This window comes from Rosa rugosa, chromosome 3 (genome assembly GCF_958449725.1).
Source record: "Rosa rugosa chromosome 3, drRosRugo1.1, whole genome shotgun sequence".
In the NCBI taxonomy this organism is placed as follows: domain Eukaryota; kingdom Viridiplantae; phylum Streptophyta; class Magnoliopsida; order Rosales; family Rosaceae; genus Rosa; species Rosa rugosa.
This window is the reverse complement of record NC_084822.1, coordinates 32347849-32363192: the sequence shown is the minus strand read 5'-3', so window position 1 is coordinate 32363192 and position 15344 is coordinate 32347849. Positions and strand designations below refer to the sequence as shown.

Sequence of the window (15344 nt, the reverse complement as noted above, 5' to 3'; positions counted from 1 at the left end):
ATCGTCTCTCTGTAGGGATAGAACAAGCCCATATCAATCGTACATCTCAAGTACCAAAGGATATCTTTTACATCAATCTAATGGCGTCGCGTTGACGCAAAGCTATACCTTAGCTAACAAGTTCACTACAAATGAGATGTCCGGTCTTGTGCATTGAGCTAAGTACAATAATGCGCCTATTGTACTCAAGTAAGGCACTTCTGCCCCTAGCACATCTTAGTCATCATCCTTCAGACGAAGAGGATCATTTTTAGGATCAAGACTACGGATGATCATGGGGGTACTTGAAGGTTTGACCTTGTCAAAATGCCTAAGCATCTATCAACACGAAGCTCAAGTTCCAAACCGATACATAATCGTGTTCTCCCAAAATCCTTCATCTCAAACTCAGATTTCAAGTGTTCAGCAGTTTCCTTTAACTCTTTAAGGGCTTCTAATGAAGATCATGTCCAACATGAACCGCGATAGAATCCGAAACTTGTTATGGAAATGCGCGGGCATATCCCTTCCCAATCAAGTAGTCACTTTAGTGAGCGTTTCAATCTTATTGCAAACGCAAACGCGCTCCGTGGTCTAGAGCCACTTGACTTGGGTAAATGAAGTTCACCATGAACCCTTCATGTATATTTCGTATCTAGATCCCCATAGAGGCACGTAGTGACCACATTTGTAAGCTGCATGTTCAGTTATTCGGAAACTGCCAAACTAACAGGGTAGTGGAGTGCAATGACATCCATTACGAGAGAATATGTCTCATCGTAGTCGATTCCAGGGCGTTTTGTGAGAAGCCTTGCGCCATAAGGCAAGATTGCCATCTCTTTTTCTCATCACGCTTTCTAACGAAGACCCATTAGTCAATAGGTTTTATGTTAGGAGGTGTTGACATCAAGGTTCTAAAAAACGGGCTGGGCGGCCGCCTAGACGCTAGGTGTCGGCATACCGTTCTGATTTTGGGCTGGGCGAAGTCACTAGGCAGCGGACTTCTAGGCGGGCTAGGCGGACACTCCTGGGCGTTGGGCGCTGCATTTTTTTTTTTTCGATTCGTCTGGCCAGATTGATAACTCCCAAACTCAATAGTCTACAGAGACTTCTCTCTGAACTGAAACCCAATCCTCGACAGAGCCCTTGATAAAAACTAACAACCCAGCGCGCTCGGATGAGTCGGTGGTGGTGGAGTTCCGGCGATGAACCCTATAAGAGAGAAAGTCGGGGATTGAAATTTGAATCTTAAGTCAGAATCTCTGATCAACAAAACTATCAATTGGTAGATGAATGAAGCTTTCCTTGATGAAGACAACGAAGATTTTGGTGTTTGATGATCAATTTTGGCGAGAGGAAGAACTGGGAGAGTGCAGAGAGAAAAATGGGAGAGTTGAGAGTTCACGAAGCATCTGGACTTCGTTTCTTGACTTTCTTCTAAGCACACACAACTAGAAAATGACAATTATGCCCTAAGACTAATTAATATAATTACAGTCATAACACTCTTATCTGAGAGTGGAGATTAAAACCAAAAGAAACGGAAAAAAAAAAGTTTTAAAAGGGAAAAAATACACACACATTAACACACTATATATATATGTAATAAAAATAAAAATAAAATAAAGTAATAATAAAAAACGCCTAGTCCCCGCCTAGGCCTCTGGGCGTTAGGCCCCGGATTACCGCCCGACTAGCGCCTAGCGTTTTTTAGAACCTTGGTTGCAAGACAGAGTAACAAAAGCAAACAAAAAGCAAGTGTAGACAAAAGAAGAGGCTAGGTACATCCAAACCAAAAGAAGAGGAAGCTGATGAGATCAACCACAGTCAGAGTTGGAAGAGATAATGCAGTTTTTTTTTAATTTCAAAGTTGTTTGGCTCATGCATGCAAATTAACGTCCAAAATGGTTAGTTGGACTTTTCAAATTATGATGAGATCAAAGCCAAGATAGCTATCATCAATTCAAATACCAGCATCTTTGTGGGGATGCACCGAACACCTACAAACTTGGTCAAACTGAATTTGAATATCAAATATTTCAAATTCAAATCGAAGTCATCCTCAACTCTACCTCATCCATTACTCCTCTATAAAAGGAGCTACTACACCGATGGTAGGGGAGCAGAGAGGTAACAAAAGAGAAGCAAAAAACAGAGAGAGAGGAAGAAAGCAGAAAGGCTAGAGAGCAGAGCAAACAAATAGGCAAAACTCTGCGACATTAAAGAGCAAAAGCCATCAATATTGAGGCACACAAGAGAGAGGAGTGCAGAAAGGAGAGAGTTGACATAAGATCGGAGTTCTACAGCACTCCATCCTAAAAGCTTTCCAAGAGAAGCCACGGACGGAGAACCACATTTCAGTAGAAGAAGCTCCATAAGTCACAGGTATATAGTTATAATTATCACTTGAATATACTGAACTTTTCCTTTCATGGTGCAGACTTTGTCAAGTGCTTACCTCTAACGTTGTCACTAAGACAACCAATCCATGGAGGATGGCCAAAATCTCTCTGGAGTGTCTATTGTTGCTCTCACCCTCATAGTCTCCTGCCGATGACTAAGGCAATTACCACATCGGCGATAACGGAGTCGTCAAGCTACTGTCCACAGTAGTCTCTCTGGCACAAATCAAAGCCACAACGCCATTCTTGCCTCACTTTGTTTTTTCGATGCCTATATGGCGGTGCGTCCTGCGTATAGGTGGCGAAAGCAAAGTGACCATGATGGTGCCCTCCTGGCGAAGAACTGCTGCGTCAACAAATGATGGTGCTCTCCTGGAGAAGAACTTTCTTTCTTTCTGTGTCTATATGGTGGTGCGTCCTGCGTATAGGTGTCGAAAGCAAAGTGAGCTAAACCTAGCATGGTGGTGCCTCTCCTCTACCAAATTAAAGAAAGATGTTGCTTTCCAGAGACAAAAATGATTGATCACAGGTTCTCATCTCCTCCATCTCGGTCAAACAAAATTTCTGACCGAAGCCGGCCGAAATAAAGCTGCATTGATGATCATCTCAGTGAAAGCCACAAATACAGACGACAAGCCAAGAAGCATAGCTGCACTACGTCGAGCTATTAGCTTAATTCAAATGTCAGAGCCACAATAGAGATGTAATCAAAATTATTTCCTTCAGTAATGGTACATGCACAAAGCCTCTGTCAATAAAAAGCTAGCAAAGCTACTAAATGGCCCAGAAGCAATAACCACAAAAGAATGAAGGAAATGTTGCAATGTGATTAAAAAATATGGCAATGATCATAAGCACCTTGAGAATCAATTAATGCATGGTTTGTAGTTGACACGCCTGCACACCAAAACAAAAGCTACCGTGTACATTAATTAAAGAAGTTTGCCTGCAACATAAAATTGGTGGCGGCACACCTTCTTTTGAAGCGGTGGATTTGTGGGTCACACAGAAATTACCCATGACAAACAAGAACACTCAAGCTTACGAGAAAGCCAATCTTCTTCAGAGTCCATGTCTTTGAGCCATCGAAGAAACACAATTTCTGTACAAGAATTTGGGTGTGGGTGTTAAAAGCACGAAGCCCAACCCGAAAGTTGACATCTCTCTCCGCGAAAGCTTGTCTTCAAATTGTGGGCCTCATCTAAAGAAGTCAATTGGGCAATATCCAATCTAAAGCCTAAGTATGAAGCTCGGCACGACAGGGTGCCCAAATTAAATCGGTGGATACTCTGCCAAATTGGATGTCCCTCTCAGAATATATTTTTGTTTGATGGATTCAAAATATGTACACATCCATCAAACCCAAAGTCGGTACAAAACCGAAAATTTAAAGATATGAACTACAGTGGTTTGATCCCTTCACAGGGTATGCAGGCAGTCTAGCGACCCACTAGATGCAACCACAACTCCAAATAGAATCCCTGATTCCACCAGTCAAATTCGGCCAGTCCCAAATGAATCACTGACTCCAGTCAAATTCTCCCAACACCAGAAAAATCGAAACCATTCCAAATCGCATAAATAAAGTCCAAACCAAATTCAAGGGCTTTAAACCCTCTCCCAAACACAAATTCAAGATAAATGGGTCATCTACCCATTTAAATCTCAAACGCCGGAACTACATGTGGTTTGATCCCGCAAAAGGTATGTGGGCAATCTAGAACCAAATTTATCTAGATGCAACTGCGTTCTAAACACAACATCGAATCCTTGGTCCACTCAAACGAAATTCATCCCAAACACTACTCTCATGCCAAAATCAAAGCCCTCTAAAGAGTCATTCACTCATTGGAACTCTTGAATTACGAGTGGCTTGATCCCTCTCCAAGGGTACGTAGGCAACCCATTCAAATATCCGGGTGTAGCCGCAAAAACAAACAAACACACATCCCATCGATTGGTTTCTTCATAAATGGAATCAAAGGGTGTTTCCCTGTAACAAGGGATTGTAATTAAGAGACACATTCTGTCTTGAATGGGTCGAACCCAAAATAATAAAAACTCTATTCACTAAATGAATATGAGTGAAATTATGTTGGGTGACATTTTCGCTCACTGTGTGCAATTTTTACTCAACACAAATGTAAAACTTTCTCAAAGGATGGGTCTAAAGTTTTTTGTTCTACCATGATTAAACTTCAAAGCATCATATTAGAGAGATAGAATGACTATGCTAGAGAAGTTTTTGATGAAAAATAAAAGAGGGAATTGAAAAGAGTTTTGAAGTCCTCTGTGTCTGCGGGAAAATAACGGTTTAGGATTTGAGGATGATTTGACTTTTATTTATTTTTATTTTTTTTGAGAAGGAGGATGATTTGACTTGCCAAATAGAAAAAAGAAAATAAACATAATTATAAGGAATGGTAATTAGGGTAATTTTTAAAAGAAAATTAAATAAAATAATAGAAAAATAGAGGGGGTCTGTGAATAGAGAAAAATGGTGTGTGAATAGCACCACCCTTTATAAATACTTGTCAAATACTTTTTTGTATGAAAGCACTTTTACTAAATTCGGAATATGTTTTTAGGTCTTTCAGAATCAATCTCAAATAGGTCTTAATCTTAAAAACAAGGTAGGAATTGGATATAATAATTATGTCTAAACCCTACTATTGTATTGATTTTGAGAATAATGTTCACACGATCACCAAGTAACTAAGAATTTTGTGGTCACTACCCTTAAATTTAATATCAAGAGTTCTTGTGTGTTATTATTATTATTATTATTTTTTTTTTTTAAAAGTTGATAACTTTATTGATAATGCTATCGCATTATAAGGGAAGTTGCCGTAGTTTGGCTCTTCGAAAGTTCCCCACATAACATTACAATGACTAAGCATTAAGCATTGAAGCATAGAAAAATTGATATACGAGTACAAACTAATCTAAAAATAATGTCACACCCCATACCTAAATTTAACTACGTGGTTATCAAAACACCTTAATCATACGGGCAAGAGTGGTTCATATGATTAACTAGTGGGTTCCCATTGCCCAAGTCTATCAACAAAACCAAACCCTAGGCACAAGAATAAACTCTAACGACCATGGACATCAACCCGAAGTCGTCATCACTATTGGAGCCGCCGCTAGCATTACTACAACTGTACTTACATAGCAATTGTACGCATAATTAGCCATATCGGGGTTAGCCCCAGTTTGCCCCCAGAGGCCCAGCGCCGCCGTAGGTATGCCCTTCGGGAACACCATCAGGCGGGCTGTCACTTAAGCTCACGCTCAGGCCAAGACCACGTCTAACATGCCGCGTCAAGACCGCCTTGCTAAGGTATCAGAACACACAGACTGTTGCATACAAGTCCCACATCAGAAACCAAATGAAGTTCTCTCCACGAACTCCACCTATAAAAGGTTCATTCCTCTTTCTTCATTCATTATGCATTAAATACTTGCCTAATGTTACGTTGTCAACACAAATACATTGACTGACTTAGACATTGGAGTAGAGAAGACCGCCAACTGCGGTCTCCCTCCTAATGCCCTTTGTATTTTACTTGATAGGTGACGCTAGCACTACTCATCCTTCCGTAGCGGTCCGAACCTAGACTTGCATTAACGAGATTTGGCTACCCCCAGAGCTTGAGCATTAACAACCACCATCGGCCCCCATGAAGCGGTCCATATCGATCGTCATCTAACCGATGAATCCATGAAGCCACGACCCATGTTTAAGATAAGAACCAAACACGAAATTTGATATGCCAAACTGACTAATTTGCTACGACATCGCAACCATGATCATCCACTAATGAGAGTTGCTTGCGCTTAAGGAGACACCACGAAAAATCATTGATTTGTATGTGGCCACAATGAACCAGATCTCCCCGGCCATGTACACCTCCATGGCTCACCCAAGCTTGATTTCAACATCATCTTGTGATTGAATCCTTATGAAAATTAGGACACCAATGAGAATGCCAAAGCGCAAGGAGTTTAGCAATCAAAGCAATGAAATTAAAACACCTCCTCCAAAAGAAAATGGGAAGAAGAAGAAGGGAGAAGTGAATGAAGAAGGAGATGAAGAGGTGACATAGGGATCCCTGACGTCTTCAACAGACTATATGAAAGTTCCTAGAGCCTCACGGTACCTAGGGTAAACTGTGAAGGAAGAGTATTGCATCAGAAATAGAGAGTTGTCATATAATAGTTAAGATTCTATGTAAGTAGAAGAATGACAATAGGCGGTGAGTTGGTTTGTACGTGCCTACGTTCTTGAAAAAATTGTTAGTGTCGATCAATAGTTGAGATTAAAAGAATGAATTTTAAGTATTTTAAACTCAACCCTTAAGATTAAATCTAAGGGTAGGTGACCACAAAGTTCTTTGTCACTTTGTTAACCGTGTGATCATCATTGTTGATTTTGATGCTTAAAACATAAATTATTACATTTTCATATAGGCCATTGGATCAATTTTCCTCAGCTCAACGCCTCAATCCACACACATGCGATGCTAGGCGGACTTTAAGCGGATTGATCTTGTGCTATGCTCTGGCTAGCTTGGCCTGTTTGACACTTCTAACTTCTACCGCTAGCTCCAATTTTTATTTATTTTTAAATTCTTTTGCCAGCTAGCTTTTGGTCTAATGAGAAACCATTCAATTCCACAAAATACTGCTAGAGATTCCATGTTCGAACTTCCTTCACTTATAATGAAATTGATAAGTGATTTTCTTTATTTTCACATTATCCTTTATCTAATGGAAGAAAGTTGCAAGCTTGCATTTCAAGCTCTAATAAATGAATAATTAATAAATCAATGACTCAATTGCATGGCAGAAGCCGTATATAGTTTTATTAATTATTTCTTCAAACAAGAGAGCTAGCCACATATCCTTGCGGATCAAAGCTTGCTTATTCAAAGCCGGCCAAGGGCCAACTCTAACGAGTCTTTACGCATTTGCATATGCCACCAAACAATGCTGGGCAATATCCAACGGGACAACGATGAATATAGCAGGAGTCGTCCCACTCAGTGAAGAGACATATTACTTTCTCAGAAAGACTTGAAGCCGGAGCAGTAGTGCTACTCAATTCCGTTGATGGAGGCTCATCTTTGCATCTGCACTGGTGCTCGAAACAAACAGCTAATTGGGATACAGACAAAACTCCTTTGCAGTCACTACTTGTAGTGCATGATTCCGGAAAGGACCTAGCTTCCGATGGGAATGGAATACCTGGATATACACGTATTTCGTTGATAAATGCTGGCAATTTTCTAAATACTAGTCGATCGATCTACAACTGCAATTATGACTTGGGAATTGGGATATCGAAGGATCGAGAGATCAAAACTTACAAGATGCAATGACCACCAAGAAGATGGCCAAGATAGCTGTCTTCGAACGTACTATATATAGCTTTCTCCATAGTCTCTTGCTGGATGTATGAGTCTACTTGTAGGGATCTATGTGAATTTGATTGAGGTAAAATTTGCTTTGCTTTGTATTAGTTAAGCTCTTGGTGCTTTATTTTTAGCCACGGACATTAATGACTTTGACCAAAAATATTTGAAAATAGCAACTCTGGGTGACATATTTCCTTTCTAGTTTTGCATGAACCTATTGAAATGGTCAATGTTTAGATTTTTATTTATGGAATTAGATCAGATTATTTTCGTTTAGTGTCATAAAAGGAACTTTTTGATTCTCTTTCAAAGTCATAATCTCTTAACCTTCTTATTAGAGTATATGTAGAAATGCTAGCTATTTATTAGTTAAATTTTAGCTAAAACAGCTAAAAAGTTAGAGTTTTTCTATTAGAACCTCCAAATTTACTTACTTAACCTCCTATGCTTTTTACACCTCCTATCAACTTTGCAAGTACTAAATTTACTCACTAAACCTCACTAAAGTTCCTCAAATAACCTCATTCATATAATTTGAAAACAAACTATTATGTTTAAAATAAAAAACTTAGTCATTTCAATGATTTAATTACTCTATAAATCATAATTACATATTCATTCCTTAATCAGATAACATAAATCTCTTTTTCAATAAAAGAAAATCAAACACAAGGTATTGAGTTTCAAAAATTAATTTCTAATCAACAATAAAATAACATGAACTATTATGTGTTTTTTTTTTTTTTTTCAGTTTTAGCTGTGCAAAAAAAAGAAAGATTAATCATTTTTTCTTAATGTTTATTTTATTTTCTCTATTTTCTGTATTTCATGATTAATTATTTAAATATTTATTTAGTTTTTTTTTAATTACTAGCTCATTTTTTGTTTTTTTTTTTACAAATATAATGGATAGACTTAGGGGGGTGTATTCAATCCAGATTCTAAATGATTCTGATTGATTTTTTATAATCCGTGGATTTTCGTGGATTCTACAGAATCCGCGGATTGTTTTAATTCCACACAGATTTAAACAGATTTTAATGTATTGTATTAGCAAGATTTGTTTAGATTTGTTTGGATTTCATAAGTGCATAGATTGTCCTTATAACAATAATTGAATAAAGAACATAATAGAATACTATAATTTTTTGGACAAACATAATACAATAATTATTATGACTTGAAAAAAAAAAGTTCCATAAAAATAAATTATGTATGTCAAAATAGATTAGGAAAAACGTAAAGACAACCAAAGGAATACATTATGAAAAATGCAAAGGCAATTAAAAATGTACATTAGAAAGCTGCATACTCATCCATTCCAACCTCATTATCATCATAACCTTCTTGTTCCCCGTCATCCATATGTTCCTCATTATTCTCATTCTCATTGTCACTACAACAAAAAACCTCATTTGCGAGGAACAAATTCCTCACTAAAAACAGACATTTCGTCGCAGAAGTACTTCCGCGAGGAAATTCTTTTCGTCTTCAATTCGTCGGAGAATGCTCGTCAAGAAAAGCTTCAGCGACGAAAAAACAATGTCCTCATTAAACCCTTTTCGTGATGAAATTAATTTGTCTCGCTGTTATTCTATAGCGACAATTTCTTTCCTCACTCAAATCCATACTTCTTTCTCGTTAAAAAAGTTCAACGATTAGAAAATAGTCGTTAAATATATTTTCCGACATACTAGATTTCGTCGCAAAATTAATTATTTCCTCGCCAATGATAACTAAAATTAAAAAATGTAAATAAATAAAATATTTAAACTACTTTTTCTGCGACGAATTTTCGTCGTTATAAGCTTTGGGTGAGGAAGTTTTTTCTCGCTATAAACTGTTTTCAGCGAGGATATTTTGTTTCATTGTACCATGTATTCTTTTAGCGAGAAAAATTTTTCTCGTTAAAGATACTTAACAACGAGGAATATGTTTTCCGTCGGCGTTGGAACTACAGTTTTTGGGACGAAAATATTTTCGTCGTTATAAATAGCTTTGGGCGACCAAGTTTTTCCTCGCTATAAACTGTTTTCAGCGAGGAAATTTTGTTTCATCATAAAATGTATCTTTTCAGTGAGAAAAGGTTTTCTTGATAAAGATACTCAACAATGAGGAATGTGTTTTTCATTTGTGTAGGGACTACGGTTTTTGGGACAAAAATATTTTGGTCATTATAAATAGCTTTGGGCGAGGAAGTTTTTCCTCTCTATAAATTGATTGCAGCGAGGAAATTTTATTTCATCGTAATATATATCTTTTCAAGAAGAAAAAGTTTTCTCGATAAAGATACTCAATGAGGAATGTGTTTTCCGTCAGTGTAGGATCTACAGTCTATAGTGAGAAATTTTATTTTTGTTGCAGTTGTCTTCTTATTACGATACGACCTGCCAGCGATACATATTATTTTATTCTAAAAAGAGGATTCTTATTGAAAACTTGTTAAACAATAAACAAAATAATAATATTGTAAACCTTAATAATATTATGAGAATAAAGTAATAGACTTATATAGTATTTAGGAAGCTTACCTTAAGGTATTCCTCCCATACTTCATTAGAAGCAGTAAACCTCTTTGTAGTTGAATCAAATCCAAAACCAGAGCTAAAACGCATAAGGGTAGAGTAAGAGTTCCATCGACCTTTAAACCATCTAACCCTGCTTTGGTAGTTTTTGTAGGTCTTGTGACACCCAAGTTTTGCATTAAGAACAGGAAGTATTCTTTCTTCCACTATTTGCTTACTTAAGATGCCACTATTGTCACGCCATCCCCTAACGGCGGCATCAACCATTAGTTCTAATAAGGTATCACTCTCTTCCTTGGTCCACTGCTCATAATTCCCATTTTTTTTTCCATCTTGTTGTGGATCAACCATGATGATAATACTCTATTATACATACATAGAAAAATTTTCATTAGTATGTATATATAATCTATTGTTTTGTTTCTTCTTTATAAACACTTCAAAAATTACAGCAAATGCAAACAAGTCACAACAAGCATATAGTCTCCTAAAGGTAATTGTCATTTTCAAGATCAATATGTACCATGATTAAAAAAATTTACAATCTGCATATATATATAGTAAAATGCACAAGTTGGATTACCTATATATTTGTATGATCTATAAGTCCCCTACCTATAAGGTTATAATCTGATCATAGCTAGCTTAATTAAATGTTAGTTAGAATACATATATATTTGCATCAGTCACATGAAAAATAAATAGGGAGTAAAATCATAGCGTGGACGACCTTTCTAGTAAGATCTAGTGAGTAAAAAGATGAAATCACATGACTCGCACCAATTTGCTGAGATCAGTTCAGCTTGACAAAATTGCTCCCAATGGGTAACTACCCAGCAAGGGAACCTCAAAGACAAAACACTCGCAACAACAAAAAGAAGAAGTAGAGAACTACTTCTCTTGTATCACATGTAAGACCCTTTGGGTAGCAGGGCACCATTGTGGACTCATGTAAATCAACTTGTAAATTATTATAATCAGGTTAGACTCTGTCCTGAAGCTCCGAAAATGGATAGTGCTACTGGAGTTCTGTCATCAATTATCAATTTTCTGGCAACAAGAGAAATATTCACCAAGACAGTCGTACAACATACATGGATATTTTTCTATTGATCTTGATCAAGACAACATCGATTGACTCGGCACTACTTGACTTTCAAAAATCTAGACCTTTTTCTTTTTTTGTGCTTTCACTAACAAAAGACGTCATTGGAGTAATGGCAACAATAGATTCATATCAAAATCAATTTCCAAGTCTTCATCAAAAAAAAAAAAAAAAACAAAGCATGGCAAGATAAGCTCAGAATTGAATCAAAGAGTTAATCAACATAAAAGAATACGTCTGAATTGTAAAATGAGCAAGGTGGGACTGAATCAGTATATATTGGTAACATATTCCCAAACTTCAAAGATAACCAAGGTGGAGACACTCCCAGAAGTCATTAAGATATGAAAAGTTTAATCATATAATAAAACTTTCCAGATCTTCATAGAGAAAACAATAGACAAAGCTACATACTTCAAAGATAACCAAGGTGCGTATCAAAAATACCTTTTTACAAGTGATGATTTCCACAAGATTCACAGGTTGAGGTCAGCTCCAGGTCAGTTCGTCTTCTCAGGTCAGATCTTCTTCTCTCTTTGACGTCTTTTCATCTTCAGAGTGCGAGAGGAAAAAAAAAAAAAAAAGAAGACGTCAAAATCTCACGTCTAGAGGGTGGATTTCTGATAGGGTTTGGTATTTATACCAAGCACCCTAGAATCCTACAAAATCAAGCATCTAATAAAATCTTTCAAAATCGTTGGGCTTTTGAATACCATCAGATTTAAAAGGACTTTTTAAAATCTTGATTGAATACCACAGGATTTTAAAGGATTTTTTAAAATCTTGATTGAATACCACAGGATTTTAAAGGATTTTTTAAAATCTTGATTGAATACCACAAGATTTTAAAGGACTCTTAAAATACAAAACAATCCTATAAACTCCTAATTGAATACACCCCCCTTAGATTTAGGTCATAATATGATTTATTTTATTTTCTCTCACCAATATGAGTTCAATACGTATATCATACATTTTTATGTCACATGATCTTAATCATAGTTTTAATTCTTATTAAATATATATGAATACTTTAATGAGTGTGTAGTGAAATTGGAAAATGAAAATAGATAAGGAAAATAATAAAGAATACAATCTAATGTTATTGAATTGGAAAGTCTAGAGAAAATTAATATAATATTTCTTTAGTATAATTATTGTCCTTAGTAGTCTTTTTTTTTTTTTTTTTTGAAATAGGGCCAGTATGGCTGCCCTCAAGCCTTGATCATTAATGAAACCGTAGAATACATGGAGGGGACATTTTGCCTAAACCCCAAAATACAATAAGCATAAAGAGAACAACCCGAGATAATAACAGGTGTCTCAACTAAACATATGTATTCTAACAAGCACCAATTAGCGAAGAGTGCACAACTGGCTACTCTATTCGCTTTATAATTGCGGCGACACACCGGAAAGATATTCCTCACGCAGAGCCATAATTTTCTAATATTATCAGCTTTCCCACTATGTTGCCATTGGAAAGACAATCCAGCAGCACTCAGTTTATAGTAGTTTATATATGTCATTTAATAATTCAAAATAGAGTGAGGTTAAGTGAGCAAATTTGGAAGTTCCACTAGAAACTCTTGACTATCCACTTATTATCACACATATCGCTTACCACCAGATACTGTCAATACTAATTGAATCCCGTTAGGGTAGCCAATATCCCCATGAACCCACTAGGCCTGTCTCGAGGGACCTAGGCCAAGTCTCGCTTGGAAGATCATCTCATTACCGGTCCAAAAGACTTCAGACAAAGCCTTTATAGTGAAAAAGAGTCCATTCATCCCACGTCATAAATAAACAACACAAACATTCAGAAGTCTTTTTATAAAGATACCCCCTTCATCACTAATGGTAACATTTACTCGCCATCTAAGTTTTTATGTCAAAACCAATATACTGGATTGACTTAGGCATAGGAGAAACGAGATTGGCCACCTTGTCTAGATCCTGTAGCCAAGGTTCTAAAAAACGCTAGGCGCTAGTCGGGCGGAAATCCGAGGACTCTCAGGGGCCTAGGCGGTTTTTTTTTTTTTTAATTTTATTTTTATTTTTATAAAATATAATTATATAAATAAAAAGAGTATTCAACATTCAACAACCATTTCTATATTTGCAAATTATGCCATTCAGTTTACCAAAACGGAGCCTAATTCAAAAGTTAAATGAATTACCAAAAACTCAAAAAGTCCATAACATTAACATAGCATAATTAAAAAACTGAATAGGGAAATAAAAAAACGTCCCTTCTCTCTCTCCCAAAAGTGCGATCGGAGAGTTAGGGTTGCCTGGTTGGTGTAAGGCAGTAGTGTCCTTGGTGACGGCGGATCTGTGTGATTCGAATGTCCTGGTTTCCCCCCTGTATTGTGGCTGGGTGGGATCTGTTGAGCAATAGTTTATTAGTTATGGAGGATGTGATTGGTGGTTTTGTTAGAAAACTGGCTCTCACGGAGGAGGAGGCGGTTGAAGTGGTCCTACCACAGAAGCGCCTGAAGCAAAACCCACAGCGTTTCTTTCTGGTAGGGGAGTTGTTGACGGACAAACCGTACCGGACCGAGTCTCTGATCAGTACCTTTCGGAGTCTTTGGGTGCCGGATGCGAGGCCGTCAGATATAGAAAGAATGATTGTTTGTCAACTGGAGGGGAGTCGGAGATTACTCTTTTCTTTCTCAAGGGAGGCAGACTGGCAATGGGTGGTCTCCAGATCACCGTGGTCATTCGAAAAGGCGTTGTTTGCAGTGGCAGTGACAGATGGTCAAGTTGATCCGTTGAGGGTCTCAATTCTGACCCAGTTCTTCTGGGTCCGGATCCGGAATATTCCACCACTGTACATGGATGAGGTTACTGGCCAAGGTATTGGAGAGGCTGTAGGTGTCTATGCGAGAACGTGGAAGAACAGAAATGGTAGTTGTATGGGACGGTACTTGCGAGTTCGTATAGGTATCGATGTTTCCCAACCTCTGAAGAAGGGCATCAAAATACCCGGTGCCAATTGGGCTGGACAGGAACTTTTCGATCTGGAATATGAAAGACTTCCTCATTTTTGTTTGTTTTGCGGTTTACTTTCACATACGGGGAACAACTGTCCCCGTCGGGCGTCTGGGGAAGTGACGGAGCCGACCTACGACGTTCTTCTCAATGCGGAGAAGAAAGAGAAATGGCTTGCTAGGCAGGAGGAGCTACGGGAGGCCAGGTCCACTGAGGGTGGTGGTACCCGTTATGGGCTGTATCCGGCGAGGAAGGCGGGGTGGTCACTGGTGGCGCCTGAGTTTCCTACCATTGGTTTCACCAGATCACGGGTGGAGTGGGAGGAGGAACAGATCGTAGGCAAACGGCAGACGGAACAGGATATGGAAATAGATGGTGAGGTGGTACGGGAGGATATTCATGGGGGACCGAGTTCAAAGAGGCGGCGGATGTTAGCGGCTGAACCGCCGGTAGAGACCTTGCCGGAGGACGGACTGTTGGACGTCCCTATTTTGGAAGCTTCCGATGTTCCAGGGAAGTTATTACTTATTCCGGATGGGCCGGCTGATTCCTTTGAACAGGCGGGAATTAGGGCAACACTATCTCAGTTTCCAATATCCCAAGCTGATCTCGCGTCGATTACAGTGGTTGGGGAAGTGGAATCTTGTAATAATGTCGTGTCGAATCAGCTTGGGTTGACCTCCGCGATTGTTGGAGCCCCTCTCAAATCTGGGTATGTGAATGGTATGGTGGGCCAGGTTCAACTAACTCGGACTATTGCCAAGCAGACTACAGGGGTGGGCCCGAAGCCCATGAAAACCCATTCTATTGGTAATAATGGTGCAAATGGGGGCAGGATGCAGGCCGAGCCGGTCCCTAGTGATGATAGGCCTTCTTTGCATGGGAAAGGGGGGAAAAAGGGTTACGTCGTAGG

The 15344-nt window shown here is 38.2% G+C and overlaps 1 protein-coding gene across 1 annotated transcript; it reads right to left on the bottom strand.

The window, feature by feature from the left end:
- Positions 1-9100: 9100 nt before the first annotated feature.
- LOC133737578 (uncharacterized protein At2g29880-like) lies at positions 9101-10680 on the bottom strand. Its single transcript, XM_062165110.1, has 2 exons — positions 10336-10680; positions 9101-9214 (listed from the first exon to the last, which is right to left on the bottom strand). The coding sequence occupies exons 1-2, from the start codon at positions 10678-10680 to the stop codon at positions 9101-9103; spliced, it is 459 nt and encodes a 152-aa protein (XP_062021094.1).
- Positions 10681-15344: the final 4664 nt, after the last annotated feature.

Coding starts and splice junctions, on each gene's coding strand:
- LOC133737578 (XM_062165110.1), bottom strand. CDS start 10,680: ATGGTTGATCCACAACAAGATGGAAAAAAAAATGGGAATTATGAGCAG. Junction 9,215..10,335: donor TATGGGAGGAATACCTTAAG/GTAAGCTTCCTA, acceptor CTCGCAAATGAG/GTTTTTTGTTGTAGTGACAA.